The sequence below is a fragment of the Cyanistes caeruleus genome, chromosome 9, assembly GCF_971803275.1.
Source record: "Cyanistes caeruleus chromosome 9, bCyaCae1.hap1.1, whole genome shotgun sequence".
Lineage (NCBI taxonomy): Eukaryota > Metazoa > Chordata > Aves > Passeriformes > Paridae > Cyanistes > Cyanistes caeruleus.
The window spans coordinates 31,826,806-31,847,531 of record NC_141709.1 but is presented as its reverse complement, the minus strand read 5'-3'; the positions used below and the strand labels follow the sequence as shown (position 1 = coordinate 31,847,531).

Here is a 20,726-nt window from a genome sequence, read left to right as displayed (position 1 = left end):
AGTGTATTTCAGCCTTTGGACAATTGGCTGTTGGGTCACTGGTCACTGAATTACACTTATTGAGGTTTCTATCAGAAAAAAACTAAGATTACTTTTCTTTCATATTTCTCATGTGCTACAGCCATGTGAATAGTGGGTCTGTTTGGTTCCCAACTGCAAAAACAAATAAAAATTCCATCTTTAACACTTAAGAAACTGTCTATTTTTAGTTTGGTTTCCTATGGAAACAAGGCATCTGTGATCAGGCTGTCTCTGTGCATGTATCTGTCCTTGTGTACCCCCTAATAATTTTTGAATCTAGTGGCCTTTTCCAACCAAGTGTGATGAAATGACAGAATTTTCAAACTATGTGGGTCCTAACAAATTTCCTAAAAATATGGGGCCAGATAGATTAACAAAAAATGTTGATGTTGCCCAGCTGAGGGAAAGCTGCAGCATGAACTTACATCTTATGAGGCTCCAGGGAATCCACAGAGGTGAGCTGCAGTAAATAACACAGCTATACAGAAAAGCTTCAGTCCAAGGTCATGCTTTTATGCACCTCAAATTCATGAAGAAACAGATTTAATTCATTCCACTCAGACATTTGTTTAGTATTTGTAGAGGTCTCCCTTCACTTCTCAGTCAGAAGATTAGAATTTTCCCCTTTCCCTACAACCAGTGAAGAATCTAGTCCCAGATGTTTTTAAATTTGACCTGTCCTGTGGGTCAGAGGATGTGATAGCAGGCTGTGTAATTAAAGCTCCCTAAATGGTGTAGACTTGTGCATCAGGAAGCTTCAGGGAATGCATGGAAGCAAGATGACTTTGGGAATTAACCTGCAAGAAGAAGAAGAAAATAATGTAGGACTCAGCTCTCCTTTTTAAGTGGATACTTAAAATATATGAACGAATTAGGAAATAAGTGTTAAAGAGGTGTTGTTTCAGGGAGAATGAAGAGAGGAAATGGGAGCAGTAGTGCAGCATGATGCTGAATAGACCTTGGTGTGGAAGAGTTGCTAGCTTAAAAGTAGTTGATAGCTAGTTCCTTGCTCTGTCTTCAGTCTTGTCAATATTGCCCAGAGCTGGAAAACAAGCAGATGAAAGAATTGTCTTTTGGGATAAGGAAACTGGAACAGATGCTGAGTAATTACTGTACATGTATAAAGCTGACTTAGATTGCAGGTTAAAAATGTCACAGCTGACTATGGAACAGGAGTCACTGAAGCCAGAACGGAAAGACCCTCCTCCTTCTCCATGAGCTGGATCTGAATCTGTACAGCCACACTTCTGCAGGTTTGCATCCAAATTAATAAGCTCTGTCCCCAGGGCAGAGCTGCTTGTGGATTTGTGCTGTGTAAATTAGTTGTGTTGTGTAGAGGTTTCTGGCCCAAAATGGTGCCTGCTTGTTCTCTGCACTGTCCTCTGCACTGTTGTACAATGGTGTACTGTTGTACAATGGAGCACATATAAGATGTCTGATGAGCTCCAGGTGTGGATAGTGAGTTATTGAAGTTGGATAACTGGGGAGAGCTGCAGCTCCTACTTTCTCTGGAGAACAAATGTTTTTCAAATCCCTCTAAGGTCTGCAGAGGAATTTCAACTGATTTGTAGCTTTTTTTTACTTTCTAGGCTTATAAGAATTCCATGTCCTGGGGGACACATAAGAACTCAACACCTTGGGAGACAAATAGGCCTTTCAGTATGGAAACAGACTTTCTAAAAAAAAAATATCCTGGCTCCTGAGATGCTTCCCTACAGCTCTGACCTCTCGTTTTGTTTTGGTCACAGAACCTCAGGTGGATGGAGATGATGAGGATATTTATCCTCACCATAGTGGTCTAAGGAGGAGGTCCCACAAGTAAATATTTTGGATTTTCCCCAGATTAATATGGCAATTGCCATTTCTGCCATTAGCAGTCTGCTGTTACTTCACCCCGCTCTGTGTAATGTGCTATCAAAATCAGTTCTGCTTCTTGTTTGCCATTGAATGGACATTACAATTAAAGGCTTCCTAATTTCTGATCTTTTATGTGGAACAATAATGAAAGTATTAGAAAAATAAAAATAGGTAGACATATTTTTAACACTATTTGCCTGACATTGAAAGTGAATGTCTTTTGGTATAGGTTTTTTCTTTCCTATTTCTACAACACTTACCATAATTCATTTAAAAATAGAGTTTAGAAAGCAGTGGGTATAATTAATGTATTGATCTAGTTTTCCATTATGTTGTTAGCACAGGTGAAAAATGTGCTTTTGATGAAATTGTTGATTAAAACTACCAAAAAATCCATTATATCTAGCTTACTTTTCCTTACCTAATGAAGCAGATGGATATAAAATAAGGGAAGGCCATATTGACCTTTACTAGGAATATATATGGCATATAACTTGATACCTATAAGATAATTAATATTAATCTGACCTTTTTAGTTTCTGGGCTACAGTGCTGTTACTAATAGCAGCTACATAATGTGTTGTATGTTTTCACTGAAGAGGTCACGCACTGGCTAAGAGCAGGAAAATGTGGATTTGCTGGAGCTGTTCTCAGCATCTCCTTGATCAGGGCAGGGAGGAGGAACAACTCCATCTACCTTCCCAACCCTCTCATACAACTTGGTAGGTCAGGAAAGTGCAGAGGGCTTGTTCTCAGGGCATTATGCTTTAAAGATGAATTATTTCAGTCACCAGACTGCTGATCAGCATGAGAAAGTGCAGAAACAGAGCACAATATTGGAGGGTTTCATCAAGGCAGCCCCAGTCCTGTGCTGGCCTCTGCCCCTGAGCAGGCACCATCAGCATTTTGGGTTTGCCCAGCACCTCATATGATCACACAGCAATGCTATTTTATGTGATAAGGCAGCAATGTGAGTATATGACTGTGGCTTACCTAGAATGGGATTACTCAAAAATGGCTTTTCCTTTCAAAATTCAGATCAACCCTAGGTCAAAATAACTTAAGGACAGACAGTCCTAAAACAAATGCTGGGAACTCTGTTATAGGCCTTTATGGAATGTTCTATTCACAAACATTTTTTACAACCATTGAGTCAGTGATTGGACTTTTTTCAGATATAGAAAAATCGTAGATATTTGCTGTATTATTTAACAGCAGCTGTCCTTCATATTTGTTTAGCAATAAAACTTGTTCATCAGTTTCTCCACGGTCATTTATTTAACATTAACATTCTGATCCCCAGTAGAACTAGATAATCTTTAAGGTCCCTTCCAACCCAAATCATTATATGATTCTATGTTTCTGTTAAATTATTTTTTGGGGTTTTTTTCTTCCAGAAAAAATGAAGATTCCAAAGCAAAATCACATTCTCTTTGGTTTGGGCCAAGTGCAGACCTTTACAGCCAAGTCAGTGCTGCCTCTGTTCACGCAAAGATCTCCAAGATCGTGACCTCTTGGAGGGTATTGGTCTCCTGCAGTCCAAGTTGCCCCCAGAGTGCAAACTATGTGGAAAAATATTTCATCCACATTGGATATTCCTTGCTGTTAGCTGAAGTAGTCCTGAAACTCCATATCTCTGCATCAAAATACTGTCAAAATGTCAAAATAAATGGGTGGAGGTGCAGATAAATCCTTTTCCTCCTGTTGTTCAAAGCCTGTCCAGCTTTCCCAGCCATCCAAGCGCTGCTCTGTTTGCTCTGTTTCCACCACACTGTTTCATTTTCCCGTGGCATCCCTTTGCTCTGTGCTGTGAATGCCACACAGCTGACCCCAGACACTTCTGGACATGCAGAGTGCTGCATAATAACACAAGAAGGCTCCACATTTCTGAAAGGAGATGGATTTTTTAGTAGGAGCGCTGGTTAGCACTGAGCTGGGACTGCAGCCGGCGCTCCAGCCATTCTCATTCAGGCTGAATCCTTGGGTGTCTTCACTCCCACAACCCCTGCTCCTCCCTTCAAATTGTAGACAGGCTGTTAGCAGCAGTTGTCTGCCTGCTACAGAGACCAAATGGGAAGGCTCCCCTTTCTCAGGATCACCACCTATAACAAGTTTCTCAGCTTCAAATTTCTTCCGTGTTTTTTATTTGACTGCACTTGAGTGAATTGCTCTTCACTCCTTTCCAGGTTCTGTGACTTCTCCCTAAATGTCCTCCTAAATTCTCCCATTTGTTGCCACTCTTCCCTTTCCTATGGACACTTACACTGTAGACTTTTTCCCGGTCCCAGTTTCTTGCTTATTATCATCTGCTTCTTTCCTACTTTGCCTGGCTTTAATCCTGCAGGATTCTGATCCCCTCAGTATCAAGAACATTGCCCTTCCCTCAGTTCCTGGCCTATTTAGATATACTTATGTATACATACATACATACCTATATATATGTTTTTATATATATTCCCAAAACTAGATTGTATGCAAACTGTGTATGCTCAATCAATACATAAAATATTTTAGGAATATTTTAATATTTCTCACTCTTTACAGTTAGCAGCATAACCATCTCTTGTTTTAAAGATGCTTGCAACTCTTTTTCTGGCTAATATAAATAATGTAAATAATTCATGTATTTAGTAACAATAAATATTCATATTTCATTTGAACCAGACAGTTGTAGTCTAGATTAAATTAAACTGCTTTAGATTCAACAGCTGGCAATCTCCCATGCCAAATAAGGGATTTTAGTGATACTTTATTTAGGGTATAGAACTACCAGAAATGGGAGGTGACATGGAGAGGAAATGGACTCTCTTACCCAAACATATAACACATCTGTCTATTGACTGTACTTTCTTCAGACTTGGCTACAAGCAAATATGTTTATTCTGGAACAAACTAAATGGGTGCTGGAAGGAAGAATACAGTTTGCATACTTTATGAGCATAGATAGCTGTGTCAGGGTCTCTTACTGCTTTTGGAGGTCAATTCTTAGTGAGTTGTATTCCTTTTGCCAGAGGAAGCTTAGTGATTTGGGGAACCATTTGAAAAAAAATCAAACAAAACAGTAAAAAAAGATTAAACAGAAAATTACTCTGCGAAGTAACAAAGACCTTTTCCTTATATTATTGAATTTGTAAGCTGCATTTTCATTTGTCCAAAGTTTTTATCATTATAAATAAACAGGAGTTCCATATACATGGAAGAGGGGTTAATTTTAACTATGGGAGACACTTAGAGATTCTGCTTTGAAATTCGGGAAAATGATGGTTTCTTTCCTTTCTGTTCCAATTAATTGTGCAAATACAGGGTCATTGTTTGGGGGGAAAGTGGGCCATTATGGGGAAAAAAAAGTGTTCATGCTTTCTTTCTGTGTTTCCTTGGTGTTTGTCCACCTTCCTAAATCTGTAGAAAGGGTTACTGGGCAGAAGGGCTGGGAATTGATGTACATTTTCTTGCTCAGGAAGCTGGAGTGCACATGCCTGGAACTATTCTGAGCACTTTATGTAAACAATAAAAATTCAAAAGTCAGAAGCAAACTGTGCTTCCTGACAAGATGAGGTAGGATCACCAATCTTTGATAAATCTCAGGTAAGGAGCTCTGCAGAACAGGATAGAGAGAATTCTCCAAACAATTGCTCAAATGCTGTATATATCTTCACAAAATAAAAAAAAATAAAAAATAATTAAGCTAGTCTGAGCTAAACCATGTTAAAATCCTGCTAAAGACAAAACAGTTGAATTTCACATGCATTATATATTTGGGGTTAATAATGGGTTTATACCTGGCAGTTAACTAGATAACATATGTGGAATTTATATGTACCCTGTCATCGTTCTGATTAATGGGTTAAATATAGACTGTGTCTTTCTGTTCACAGTAGGCTATTCTGGACTGGGCCTTTAAAGTATGAATGCAATTTCAAAGGTCAGTGGTTTAGGGAGTCAAATGATTTTGTAAGTTTTTTCTGATTTCCAAAAGAGCTGGAGATGAGGTTAATGGGATGCTTGGGGTCAGAATTCAAGGGGAATGAAGTGGGAAGAGCTCTGGGTCAGTGGGTTCCCTGAGAGGATTCCCCAGTTTGCTGCCAGCAGACTTGTAAGTCCCAGAGACATTAATAAACCCTTTGTGTTGTTATTTTTGCTTGTTTCTGTATTCTTTCCAGCATTCAGCAGGATTTAGGGCAAATAGGATGTGCCAGTAATGGGAAGCAAACACTGAGATGGCCAATGGAAATATTCTTCTTCTTATGCATGCTCCCCATAAAACATGTGCAGGTGGGCCGTCTGGAATCACAGCCATGACTCTGCCTGGTGTTATTTCCTCATTTGTTGTTTTCTCCATCTGCTCATTTATTTTCCTGGTTGTGGTCTTCTTCTCTCTGTCTCAATTTCCCCCTGCTCATTTGTATAAGTAGGAATATCCTTCCCTCCAGCAACTGTGTAATGTGCTTTCCCTTTTATGTATATATTTGGCTTGCAAATAGGTAGCTTAAAAATCTGGGACAAGACAGAGAAGCCATGATCAAATTCCAGCAGAATCTTCATGTATTTAGGCTATATTCCTGCAGTTTTTTTCCAAATAAATATTTCTGGCTATGGCACATCACAATCTAAACCACACCGTGGTGAAGCTTTACTCAGGACAGGTTATGTGGGAGATGAGGCTGAAGCAGAGAACACAATGAGCAGTAAATACAGACTCTGTCACCACCTCACTTGGGTACAGCAAGGATGGGAACCACTGGGTTTGCTGAGCAAAAGAAGGTGCTTTGCAAAATGTCTGTATTCTGTCTGGCTGCCCAAAAGGAGGGGTGGCTTTTGTTTCTGATGGCTGCCAGTTGTGTCGTGCTTTGCCAAGGATTGGTTCTGACCTCTTGGATGGTGTAAATCATGAGGAAATTAATGGATTCGTTAAAGGAGTACATGGAGGGGGGGCAGCCTCTTTTCTGTCAGATGGTGGTGAGGGCTACTGTGCTCTCAGCTCCCTGCTAAATCTGCCCTTTCACAAAAGCATGTGAGTGTGATATTATAATGTGTTATTGTGATTTTCAGCTACCCTTTCTGCCTGGAAGTGAATTTTGATATGCAGCACTGGGGAGCTGCTGGAGCCTGGTGGGGAATGGTTACTGGTGGTGTGGGATGAACTGTTTTCTCCACTAAAACTTACAGGTTTTGACAATTATTTCAGGATTTCCCCCTAGAAAAGGATTCTGAGCTTCTACACAGACTCACTGTCTGACCTCTGGCCACCTCAGTCACCTTTCTACACCTCTCTCTCATCTGTCCCATCTGTTTGGACTTTAAGCTCTTGAGAGCAGCCATTGTCTCTTCAAGTGTATTTATTTTGTACAGTACCTAGCGCTGCAGGGCTCCTGCACGGTTGGAACCACTGGGTGTGACTGCAATGTAAATACTGAGTAATAATAATAGCATATGTGGGGGTGTAGAAACAGGGAGAGAGAGAAAAATATTTTCCCCATTCTTGTCTGCTTTTTGTTGTTGTTCTATTTCCTATTCACAGAAAGCATACAATACTGATTAATGAAAAATTTCTGGCTCCAGTTCAGTATCTGGCTTCAGTACATTTGCTATTTGATATCTGAGATATGTACAACATGTTCACAGTGAATTCTCCAACTGAAAACAGTAGAGTTCAAACCAAGTCAATTAATTCACAGAGTGAATGGATTCAAGCCCAGATTCTCGTGCCTTGTGGAGGCCTCTTTGAGTCTCCTGCCAAAAGATATCTGTTTATAAATGCAGTAAACGTAACTATTTGATACTTATAGCTCATACAGCCTTATGTGATTTTTTTTTCCTTGTTATGGCTGATCTCTGATAATTGAGTTACATTTTGCAGACATTTCAGGCATTCTCTGTCTCTCTGTGCTTTCTTCCCCCCCTGGCGCTACGGCTCAGCCAGTGCTTTGGACGGTTTCACATTTCCTTTCTCTTTGTTGCCTTGGATATTCTGCTGAAGTAAGGCATAACAAAACTGTATCCAAAATCCATACGTACTTGTAGCCAGGCTCCCTCCTGAACCTGCTTTGTGGCTCTTGCATGAGAAACTTCACCATTTCTGTGGAAGGAGAGGAGAGATAAAACCTTACAATGAAAATGATTGTTGTGTTCTGCACTGATGGTCCAAGAACATTAATAATAGATCTTTGTTGAGCAGTATCTCTCATCCCTAACACTCATGCATTTAATCAAGTGATGTATATAGTACAGCAGGCATTTTTGAAAAACATTCATCACCATGTGGAATATATCAGGTAACATTATAAAACCAAATAGAACAAAAAAAAATATGGGAAATATCTTTATCTGTGTGAAAAATTGAAATAAAACAATGGAGAGTGGAAATTTGGGCAGGGCACATAGGCTAGCATTTCTTTTCTAAGAGGAATTATTCAGGATTTCTTTCTTTTATTCCTTAAATATTATTTTTTGTCCTTTTTTCTGCCTCCAAGTAAGAGTGACCCAGAGCCCTTTTCATTTTTGCTTTCCTCTTTTTTCTTCATACCTCTTGCCCATTTTTTAACCTGGCCATTCAGCACATTCACTTGTTGTCTTTACATGCACTGTTTCTGAAATTCTACTTCTGAACTGTTTCTCAACACACATCTCAGAGCACAGATGTGTTTTCCAGGATATTTTGCTATAACTGAAATGCTTTACAGACAGAAGTTAACTCCTAACATATCCTTAATATTTCTCTCATTCTATTTGTTTATGATCCTTGACTGTACCACTTTTCCCTTGCAGTTCAGGTCTGCAACCTGCAATGGTCAGGTTTGATCCATTTCAGTCTCTGACCCAGAAAACAAGGATATAAGTCCTTTCTCTCTCATGGACTTATCATCCATTTGGCCGTAGGACCATAGAGCCATTGAGGCTGGAAAAGCCCTCAAAGTTCATCAAGTCCAACCACTAACCCAACGCTGCCTAGGCCACCAATAACCCATGTTCCCAAGAATGACATCTATCTGATTTTTAAATCCCTCCAGGGATGTGGAGTCCATCACTGATCTGTGCAGTCAGTGGGAGGGCTGGACAACCCTTTTGGTAAAGAGATTTTCCCTAATACCCAGCCCAAACCTCCCCTGGTGGGGCTTGAGGCTGCTTCCTCCTGTCCTGTCGCTTGCTCCCTGGGGGCAGAGTCCAATCTTCCCTGGCTGCACCCTACTGTCAGGGGGTCTTGGAGAGTGAGGAGGTCCCCCCTGATCCTCCTTTTTTCCAGCCTAAACAACTCTAGCTCTCTCAGATGGTCCAAACAAATGACACCAGTAAAGATTATTTTTCTTTTGGTTCTCAAGTGACACCTCTGTGATAACAAAATAAAATCAATCCATGAAAGAGACATGGAGAGGGAGGAGAGATTAATAATATCCACATTTTTAAAGTACATTAAAAATGTATACACCATTATACTAGTCCCCTATGTCCCCAAGTTCTACATGCCATTTCTATTTTGCATAGCAGGAGCTGTTTCTTTCTATGTATTTCTGTAGCACTCAGCACAATGAAGTCCCATTCTCCTACATTACCACAAATGTTTCTGAGAAGCAGCTGTAACACATGTGAACTTCCTAACACTGTGTTGGAACATCAGAATGTTTAATTTAGCTGCCTAACAAGAGGTAACATGAAGCTGGTACAATATCAAATGAATATATATTGTTCTCAATATTTTTAGACCAGGAATTAGAAGTCAGTTTGTAGCTGCCAGAAGTTCTAGAATGGCCTCACCAAAAGGATATAGTTTCAAGAGCAACTTTAATGAATTAATGAATGAGATTGTAAAACAGGATAATGGCAATCTTGAAACCACTGTTTCTGATCATGTCATCTGGGCTGTTTTGGTTTGTTGGTTCATTACTCACAAAAGAGTGGTGAAAAGAGATTTGAACAAGTTCTGTTATGTTTGTGTGGTGTTTATTTAATTCCATGCTTTAGGGTTTCTATTTTCCTCTGAGCTGGCTAGATACAAGAGGCAGTTTGTAGTGATCTGGCTGCAGGTAGAAGAGTTCCAGTTCTTGACTGGAACTGTCAAGAGATAGGCAACAAAGCTGGTGAAGGGTTTGGAACTTAAGTCCTCTGAGGGAGCTGGGGGGGCTCAGCCTGGAAAAAAGGAGGCTCAGAGAGGACCTTCTTGCTCTCTACAAGTGGGGTTCAGGCTCTGCTCCCAGGGAACAAGGGGCAGGATAAGGGGAAATAGGCTCAAGTTGTGCCAGGGGAGGTTTGGGTTGGATATTAGGAAAATATTATTCTTTGAAAGAATGGTTAAGCACTAGAACAGGCTCCTCATTGGAACCAGAGGACTCACCATTCCTGGAAGTATTCAAAAAATGAGTGAATGTGGCATCTCATGATATGGTTTAGTGGGCATGGTGGCACTTGGTCAAGAGCTGTACTTGATGACCTTGGAGGTGTTCTCTAAACTTAATGATCCTATGATATTATGATCTTAATTTCCTGGATTTTAGGTGGGTTTAGCTGTATGTGCTCAGCTCCTGGAATCTGGAGAGCCTCCTGTTCCCAGTCATGGCTGATAACTTTCCATTCTTCTACAGCAAAGAACCTGCTTTTGGTTGGGATGCATTTTGTGCTATGTGAAATGGGTGACCTGCTGTGTGTTCTGGTTCCAGTGTCTGTGCTGGGGTTATCCACAGCTCCAGATGCTCGGAAGCATTGAGGAATGAAGCCTTTCCCAGCAGATCCTGTTGCCATCTCCTGCCCGTGTACAGAAGTGCCTGGGCTGCTCCTGGCAGATGCTGCTCAGCCATTGGGATCCCTGCATTGGGTGCTTGAACCTTCAGCAGGCAGTGACTGCTGTCAGCACTACCACGCTGAGCTGTTATTTGTGGTATATTTCGATAAGGAAAGATAGGAAATGTGTCAAAACTTAAATCATTTCACATTGTAAACTGTTGAACTGCTTTAATCCTACAATAGTTCTGCTTCTTTCAGTTTATTTAAGTTCAGTCACAGCTAGAAAATCAGCTCCTTGGTATTTTTGCAACTGCAAGTAAACCTTGCCAGCAGTAAAAAGAGGGGGAAAGGTGAAGGGTTCAAACAGTAAAGCCTAGAAAATAGTGAAATGTCAGCATTACTGTGCTGGTAGATCCTTAGAAAACCAGCAAAAAGTAAAACCAATAATGTTAAACAGCAAGAACAGCAAATCTAAGAAGGCTTTTGGACTCTAGGATAGTCCTCTGTCACAAGCCAATCCCAGGAGGGTGAAGGAAGACTTTTGTTAGAAAGTCAGAGAAGTCAGGAACAATTCTTTCTTCTACTTCTCTCCTTGGAGAATTTATTCAAGTTATTCTATATCTGCTTCACCTTGTCTTGAGGAATTCTGAATTTTATCCTGAGACAAAACCTTATGTGCACCAATTTAAAAAAGGCATCCAATCAATTTTTCACTGAGCTTACCCTGCATAATATATACCTATATATAAATAGAATTTCACTCTAACATAGGTTAAGTATAGTAGAAAGCATTCACATAGCAAGCTTTGGTTTCCCTCCTCTTGCTTAGGAAAGCATCTGTTTCACATGGTTGGGACATCCCATCCCATACTGTGCACACTGTCTAACTGAAAACATGTGAAAACAAATATCTTATCATCAAACTCTAAATGAAACAGATTTTCAGAAAAATTTTCAACCATTTCAAATAAACTAAGTGTGTTGACAGAAAAGTTCTGAGCAGGAAGAAGAAAGTCTAAATTAATGCATTTTAAGCTGTGAATTAATCATAGCTTCAGAAATGGCTTCTGTCGTGCTACAGGTTTGATGTCTCCCTCCCTAAATTCTACTCATACCTTCTCTTCCTTTCATCCTGATGATTATAGCTTCTCTGCTCCCAGACATGCATATCCAAACAACCTCATTTCCAGTTTCTCCCAGAGCCTCTTCTCCTTTCAGCCTAGAGCTCCAAAATGCCATTGCTGTACAATATCTCCATAAAATGTCTCTGTCCAGCTGTGTCCTGGACAATTCACTCTCATCTGTTCTTGCTCATGTCTTTCCAGCCCTTTACTCAGTGCTTTTTTTGCCCATCATTTTGTTTGAAGTTTCTGTCTCTCCTCATTACACATTAGTGGTTTCTGTTGTTTTTATAGTCAGGTAATTTAAATTTTGCTCTTCTTTTCTCTCTTCCATGTTTTTAGGTAGATGATGGTTCATGAAAATATGCAGTGATGTAAAAAAGAAAAAGTGAACTGAAACCATCAAATAAAGCTAAGAGTGAGTCTGAGACCTATTTGCAGATGTTCAATAAAGTCAAAAAGAAGCTGATTTGAGGGGATAAATTATTCATAGATAATTATTTGCTCTTCTTTAATGCTAAATATCCTACATTTCAGCCTCCTGCAGGCAACTCAAGCAGTGATTCCTGAGTTTTTTAACAGCAGCAACCACATAGAGTTTTTGAAGTGCTTTTGGTCCCTCTGGGTTGACAGGTGCTACATAAAAAGCAGACAGGATATTGTTGTTAAGAGTCTTGAGAGTTTGAAGCATGAAGTCCTGGAGAACAAGCTGAGATTGTATCTTCAAAACACACATCTTGCAGCTTCAACTCGCTCGTAGGCTCTGGGCAGTTCTTAGGGTGCAGGCTGGGGCAAAGAGCAGTGAATGCTGCTCTGCTCCTGGGACTGGGTGGCTCCAGGTCAGCTCTGAATTGTGGCTCATCCTCTGCATCCGTGGGGAAGTGAGGAGAGGAGAATGGAGCATTTGCCTGCGCTGCACCAAGAACTGCTGGTTCTTCTGTGCACGTGCAGACTGTGCTGTTTGCCCAAAGGGCAGTGAGTAGTATCAGGTTTCTGGTCTTTCTCCTTGCTTTTCTCCTGCCCTAGACTAGATCAATTCTGGGCACAAAGTCCCATTTTCTCATCTAAAATGCAAGATTTAGATTCAAGATTTTTCTCCGAACACACAGTCCAAGTCTCAGGCTGACCACACACGGTCCTTTTGGATACCCTGCACTCTGCCCTGTTTTATTCAAGGAACATGGTGCCTCCTTGTTAGCCTGTAACTCAGATTATTGCAAGTCTGGAATATAGTTGCTGATCACTGCACAAATCTATACATATGTAATGTAATTTCTCAGTCCATTATAGGTGTAAATCCAATGTAAATATAACAGTTAAAAAAGCCCTGCTTTCCTTGCCTTTTTTTTTTTTTCCTTTTTGTTTTTTTCATTATTTTTATTTTTTCCCAAACTGGAGAACCTTGTGTTATTTAAATGAACTCCGACAGCCCAAGTGAGTCCTTTGACAACCCAAGCCCTTCGGTAGTCGGCTGTGACTGGCACACAGCCACTCACTGCTGCACTTGCCCATAATGAAATCCATTCAAACATATCAGCTCCTGGAAAATGATGTGCCTCCATCTAAGATTACCGTGAAGGAACCTACAAAACAAGCAGCTACAAAGCAAGGACTATTTATACACATCTTTTTATTTGCATTGTAAAAGGCTCTTCCAACACACAAGGAGTTCCAAGTCGTCTGTGATAGGTTTCAGGCTGCTGGAGTGCACTGTACATTTTGTGTATGTATTTATATGTAGATTTATTTATAAGTATTGTTAGAAGGATATTAGCTCAGCAACTACAGAGTCATATCAGGCTATGAGAGGAAGTCAGTGTGTTTATACAGACACTGAGTAGTATGTTAAGGGCTTGTTTTTTGGAAATAAAAGCTTAATTTCATTATCATAATGATGATAACATACAGCTTTGAATGGTATTAGTTCCTGTTTACACTACTCGTGGTGTTGGTCTAAGCTGCATTTGCCATCGAGACATAATTACTATTTTATTATTATTTTTTTCACAGTTAAGTGGAGCATTTTAGCACAGCTGAATTGCTGCAAGCCTTGGTGGAACAAATCTATTAGTGGTATGGCTTGAAACAATACACAAAAGAGCCCTGTGTGTGGTCTGCTCTACATGCTTTTCACTTCCTTATGTTAAACAATAAATCTCTGAGTCAGCTAGAACTCGGAGACTAACATCCAACGAGAGCCGCATTTTATCTTTTATTCATTGGCAGGAACATAGCTGTAGGAGGTATTCAAATCACACTTTTATTTAAACAAACACAGCTGGATCACAGCCTCTTAATATAGCAATTCTCTAATGAAAAATAACAACATAGTATTTATCTCTTTTCTTTTGTGCAGCTCTCAATTTGCTAAAATTAGGCAGACTTCAATCCCATACAAAATTGGCATGTTTTCATGACCAGAGCTCATAGCAACTAACTGCAAAATTATAATGGGTATGTAATTATAGTAGGGCATGTGAAATACACATCCTTTTGCTGCTGTAAGCTATACGGGGTTATACAATTATACTGTAATAACATCATTTATCTTAAAGAAGTCAGACAGCTGATTTCATTTATATAACTTGAGTTCTCCAGTTATGTGCTGTATCAGGTTAGCATCAGTGTATTGCACAAAGTAACCTGGTGCAAGAAGTCGGGGCTTCCCCAAGATGCATTTTCCCTGGTTTGCATGAGTTTGTTTTGTTCTTTAGCCTTGTCACTGTTTGGAGAGATCAAACTTGAGTTTCCAGCTCTTCGGGAGCCTTGTAAAACATGATTTCCTACACTTGAGGGTGCAGTGGTTTTTTTCTTTCTGTGGTCATGAGCTGGGACCAACAATTTGTAATTAACTGCAGAAGGATGTAAGTAAACAAAGCAAATAGCTGAGTCACCTGGCCACATGCTGAGTGAGAGTTTGGAAATAATTACCTTACCACTTATGTGGTGTAATAATGAATAGACAAATTCTGCACTCACCTTAAGCAAAACAATCTCCTTGATATCAACAGGATTTTGATAAATCAGTCCTATCACTGAACCTAGGATTAAGTAGTGAGAGATGCAGTATTTAGTGATAATTTTAAAGATTATTTCAAACAGTTGTAATGCTCTGGGAGTAGTGGATTAGCTTTTCAGGAATGAGGCAGGAATGTGTGACAATAAAATATATTAAGAAATGATCAGGGAGGCTGCAAGGTGCCCTATTCCCAGTCAGATATCCTGGGAAGTCAGGTGACTCAGCACAGAAAGGATGTCTGGGGCAGGGGGAATGTCATCTAAGAAATTCTCTTCTTGGAGAGACCCACTTTGGATATCAGATATCACTGTTAGCTATATGTGGTTTATTATAATACATAACAATAGTAATTATTATTGCTATTGAATGAGGGATTGTAGGCACAGGCCATAATGAAGTTCACATCTCTGAAATTACCAAACATTGGGATGTGTATTACTTTCAAGTCACGTAGCTTGGGATCACACCTCCATCCTAACTCTGTTTCCTTTTGCTTGTTGTTAAGCAGGGATTTTTAATAGACAGATATGCAATTAAAACTTTTAATTCCAATCCAAACTATATTCTCTATATTCTTATTGTATTAAATATACCTTTTGTGTCCTGACAACATTTGTTGTTATTGATGAAGGTGAAAGTTCCATGAATTCCCTACACACATGTAAGTCCTGACACAGACAGGGCTGAATAAATGCTCTGTTCATTTCAGAAAGCTGGTGTTTAGCACGCTCCCTATAATGGATTTTGAAAAGAGTTCAACCTGTTTAAAACAACAGCCATATGGTTCTCAATACTGGAGGACTGGCCAGAATGCAAATGGATATGACACACTTTGAAAATAAAAAGTCATTTTACCACTAAACATCCATGCAGAATTTTAAGAACAGTTTTTGGTTCAAGTCCACATTTGCTTAAATACATGGGGCACAGATATCTCATGTGAGGCTGAATTTTGACACTGTTATTTTGGATTACAAGCACCATATCTCAGCAAAGATATCAATATTTTATTAAATGTGCATAAAATACCTTGTTTTTTTGAACATGATCACTTGCATTTGTGCCTAATTTACTGTGTTATCTACATTTTTTTTTAGGTTTTTTAAAAGTTACTGGTCAGTCTTCATTAAACCCTTTAAGTCTGAGTCAGGACTGGAAAAAAATTCCCCTGAGCACTGACTGGTCTCTAATTGTCAAACTGTGGCCCCCAGAAAACTGAATTTTACTAAGGACCTTTGCTTTTTACTTTTTACAGTGACATTCACAAGTGTGTTCAAAGTGAAGTCAGTGTTTCTACAATCCAACTTCTCTTAAATAAGTGTGGTTTTATAATATGCATTTTTCTTCTCTGTTTCAGAAATTATGTGTAGGAGATGAGGTTATTAATCCTGCTGTTTACTGAGAGCCAAAATTGTCTGTGGATGTGGTTCTGTGAAAAAGGCTTGATTCTAAAGGTACAGTTGGGTCTGTTTATTATATGCCCATGGCCATGTCTCTGAACCTGGGAAGCTAAAGCAAAAAAATAGTGAGAGTTACTTAGAAAAATATAGTGTAGACTTCTGGAAATATCAACAGGCTCTAAATTTCAATATGGACCTCTAGATTTTATCTTAAAAGCATGGACAGTCCATAAAAGATAAAGAGACTTCAGGAAATTTCTATGCAGACAGAGAGATACTATCTCACATAACAAAAAAAAAGCCATGAAGAAAGGGTAAATTTTCTGCCTTTATAACAGAGCAGTTCTTGAAGGGACAGAGAACTTTCTTCTTCCATCAGTGTGATTCTACATTCTGAACAAAATGGGACTCTTTTGGTTCTAGTGCTTGATTTTTGTTTCCAACCTCTATGGTTTGTATTTCTCTCTAATACTGTATCTTTTATTTCTTAGTATCTTCCTCATGTCACTGGTCACTGACATTTAGCTATCACCATTTTCACTTTTACAAATCCTGGGAAATTCATTCTGGGACCACTTGAATGGAGCGAAACCTTGAGAACAGACTGAGCTTATGGACACAGCCCACATTCCTGGAGACGTTTGGGAAGGTGTGGAATACAAGAGTAGTTGTTGAGCAAATACTCCCAGAAACGCATTTGGCACACACTGCTACTCTTCCAGGGACTGTCCACCCCCAACTCAAAGTGAAAAACAAATAAATTAACCTTGGCGTTGTCCTTGAGGAACGAAGCTCAGTCAAAATGATTTCTTTCTATGGATGCCTTGCAGATCATCATAATGACAAGTAACTTGTCTGGGCACAGTGACAATTTGTGGATTTTGTCTATGGATGTGAAGTTTCACTGAACACAGCACTCATGAATGCAGATAAACTCTCTTTGGATCTAATTCTACTATGGTCCACTCCACTATTAGAGATGGGTGTCAAATGTTAAGATGGGATAAAGCATTCGACTGTTCCAGATGTTTATTCAAAGCCATTTGAATAAACCAAGTTGAGGTAAAGCAGCCTCAAGAGAACAAGCTCTTTCACAGGACATTTGTTCTTCTATTCCAGATTAAACCAGGAAATGTGACATTACACTGGGAAAGTAAATGAAAGCAAGGGAGGGAAATCAAGCCACTTTTTGTGACTTCATTGGTGCAGTTTGTCAGAAAAGTGAGTGTTTCTCCCATTGCCAATCTGCAGAGCTTAATTAAAAGAGAAGCACTAACAATTCAAGGTTCATCTGTGTAAGACAGTGTAATAACTGAAAGAATATTTATTCCCTATATCCCTAAGGTGTTACAGAGTTGCAGAGAGCCAGTACCTTAGTGATTCTTTTATTGTTCTGCATAAGACACCAAAACAAGCAGGATTTCAAAGACAAATAAGAGCAGCATTAACAGAGAATGAGTGTTAGGTTCTTCTGTGCAGCTGCTGCATTTTCTATGATCATCAAGGATGCTGGCATGGGAGCCTGCTGGTGTAATTTCACCTTTAAGGTGCAAAGCTCTGGATACTCCCAGGAGAGACATTTTTGTACATGCCTATGAGAGAAAACAGTTTACACTAAATGCACACTGGAAAAGGCACAACTTTGGTCATTCAGAAGCCTTTCCAAACATACATCCCTGTGTCCTTGCTTGCAGGAAATTCTTGCCTGTCCATTCCATTTTATGGTGAAATTTGGAAAGGGTGCTTTGCATGTTTTCCTTAATGACACGGTGCAGGAAGACCTTTTGTTTGGTCTTGTGGATGTACATAAAATTCACTTGCCAGTAGATCATCAGCAAACACAGCCTCACTCTGTCTGTGTTCCAGTTTGTCCATATTCCATGTGGCTGCGTCAACACAGCACCAAGTTCAGAATAATATATTTAGTCACTGTCAGGGCTTTTCCATTTGGTCTTGGCATGGTGTTAACCACAAGGCTTTGACCACTTTGGAAAGGGGACAGACTGAGCTTGTGCCTTTTAACCATATGTCACATAAATCCCTGGAACCATTGGAGTACTGGGGTCAGTTACTCTTCAAACACCTTTTTCATGTAGTTGCTTATTTCCTTAATGCGTGGTGTTCTGCTGTCCCCCCTCCTCCTTCCTTTCAGCAGCAGAAGCACAAGGCTAATTTTGATATAAAGCCTGGGGCAACTTGTCAAAAAGTTTAAAATCAGATTTTTGATGTATTATATCATCATGCAGAAGACATCTAATATATTTTATTAGATGTTTTTTGCTGTGTTTTCCCTCCAAAACTGGGTGGAATTGAGTGCTTGTGTTAATGACTTACATAAGTGTTAAGCAAGTGTCCTTTTAGAATAAGCCACAGGGCTTATTCAAGGTGTAAGTAAAGCAATCAGCCCTTTACCATGGTCACAGCATGCCTAAAATAATTGTTCTGAGAAGAGGTAAGAAGTTTTTCCAGCCACTATTGATGATTTCCCCTCCACCTTTCCCTGTCCCAAGCAGCAGTTAGAATACCTTGTCCTGCTCCCATCCTGTTTGCCACCTGGCTTTGTTCCTAACCTCACATTTGAAAAAGGAGTGGAGAAGAAATTTTCTGAGCCTGAGAAGTGGTGAGGATGTAGGATATGTTAGTTAGTTACAGTCACTTACAGTACAAATAGGAAAACTGAGCAAATGCTCTTTCTAGATGCTTCTGTTTTAAACCACTTGAATCTCACTTTTGAGAACTTCTCTCTATAACCTTATTCACATTTCACCAACAGCAAAATTCCACAAATCCCCTTGTGGGGGAGAGAACTTTTCATTTTAACAAACCTTCTCAGATTGATTTCTCGTGTGGGGCACTAGGCCAGGAGTGCGTGCAAAGCAAGGACAGAAAAAGACAGCAAAACAAGACATGGGTCAGCCAGCCAGGCAGCTCACACGTGCTGCTGAGTTCTGTCCCACGCCACCAGCATGCACTACCTGAAAACAGATGTTGGGTGCTGCCTTACAGATCCAAACAGGCTTGGGATCCATGGACATGGAAGGAGAAAGTGGGGAATCAAGCTGTTTCTTTCCTTCCTTCCTGTTTATCCTAGACTTCATTTAGCAAAATAAAAATTGAACAGAGCTACGGAGACAAAATACTTGCGTTGTTTTCCAAAGTCTACTAATCTTAAAATTTCATCTTGGATAAAGGGAACTGTTTGTTCAGAATTTTGGCTTTTCACCCAACCACTTCACTGCCTCATTTGCTGACAATAAATAACATTAAGAATAGATATTGTTTGTACTTTCCAGTTAGATGTGCCGAACCACACAGTTAAGGAGGGTGGGGTTCAATTCCAGAAGGCACTTCATTAAAAAAATGACATATAACCCCCACACACATTTGGCAGCAACCTGCAAAGGGTTAATGAAGGACCTATTTGCCTCCCCCATCTGTGAAAAAATGCCAATCAAAAAACAGCTGCTATAAAAGGCTGCAGCCCAGCAGGAATAGGAATAGTAGGTGGGGAGGTGTTGGAGAAGCAAGCTGTGGGAGGCAAGCCTGCCAAAGAAGGCTGGTGGAGCTGGGAGGGGTGGGAGGGCTTGGTCCCTTGCTTGTTCCATGCTGGCTTGGAAGCTGAAAGAGAAGGTGGATGTGGGGTCTCTTTCCAGTAGGGAGACTGAACTTACAAGTCTTGTGTTTGGCCCTGATGCTGGATGTATGACTTTCCAGGTTTTGGGTATAACTCATTTAGAAAACAGAGGTGTTCACTGGGTGAAGTTTCAGACTCAGTAGCTTCTCTTTTCTCTCCATCACCAGCTACGCCAGAAAGCCAAAATATAAACAGGGAGTTTGAACTTAATGGGTGTGCCTGGCGGGGAAGCAGGAACATAGTCCCCATATGAACTTAGGCTTCCTGAAAATCTTCTTTCCTCTGTTACATTCCTTAGCTCAGCAGGTACAATCTGTCCATAAGGGACTGTATTCCTGTGGGTATTGGTAAGTACAGGTATAATTGTGGGATCTCATTAAATTTAAAAAGCAGATCTAGGGGAAAAAAAGGTCATTTAAATTAATATTAGCTCAGAAGTATGTGCTGTAGCTGGGAATGGAATGGCTTAAGGGAGTTGGAAAATGCCTTCAGCAAAATAAGATGTGATAGAAACGATGTGTCAGCTATCAAAGACATTGACTAGGAGCTGAAAATGGCAGTAGGAATACATTAATAAAATGAAAATAACAGCTAAAGGTGTTTGGTATCTTATTTCCTTCATATTTGTTGAAGAGCAGGAAAGATGATATGAGAGAATAGGGAATATTCCCTGAACTTGCTCATGTCACTCTCCAGTGAACCCGGTGTGGACTTTGTCAGTGATCTGTTTCTCAAGTGCTTAATTGTGTACTCATTAGCTTTACCTGTAAAATACAAAAAGCATGAGCCAAATGGCAGATCCCCAGATACATTTATCAGGAAACTTCACTTGTGTAATTACAATTAACCTTCCTGCATGTGACAGCAGTGGGCTGGGTATTGTAGCTGTCTGCTGATCCATTAAAAACCAGGGAGCTCCCCTGCTTGTATGAGGGATGAACCTGTTGAAATTGGAATAGGAA

General features: G+C 39.9%; 1 protein-coding gene across 5 annotated transcripts in view; it reads left to right on the top strand.

Moving 5' to 3' along the window:
- LOC111932990 (uncharacterized) overlaps positions 1 to 20,726 on the top strand; it is a 72,058-nt gene that overhangs the window by 1,654 nt on the left and 49,678 nt on the right. For 2 of the 5 annotated variants that reach the window (XM_086841722.1, XM_086841721.1), the window contains exon 3: positions 16,088 to 16,184. The exons of 2 other annotated variants lie outside the window; for them this stretch is intronic. In XM_086841722.1, coding sequence (XP_086697848.1) covers positions 16,088 to 16,132 — 45 coding nt within the window. In that variant the 3' untranslated portion in view covers positions 16,133 to 16,184. Of the gene's footprint in view, positions 1 to 16,087; positions 16,185 to 16,621; positions 19,405 to 20,726 lie in introns of those variants that run through there. One more of the 5 variants, XM_086841723.1, reaches the window with a different exon arrangement.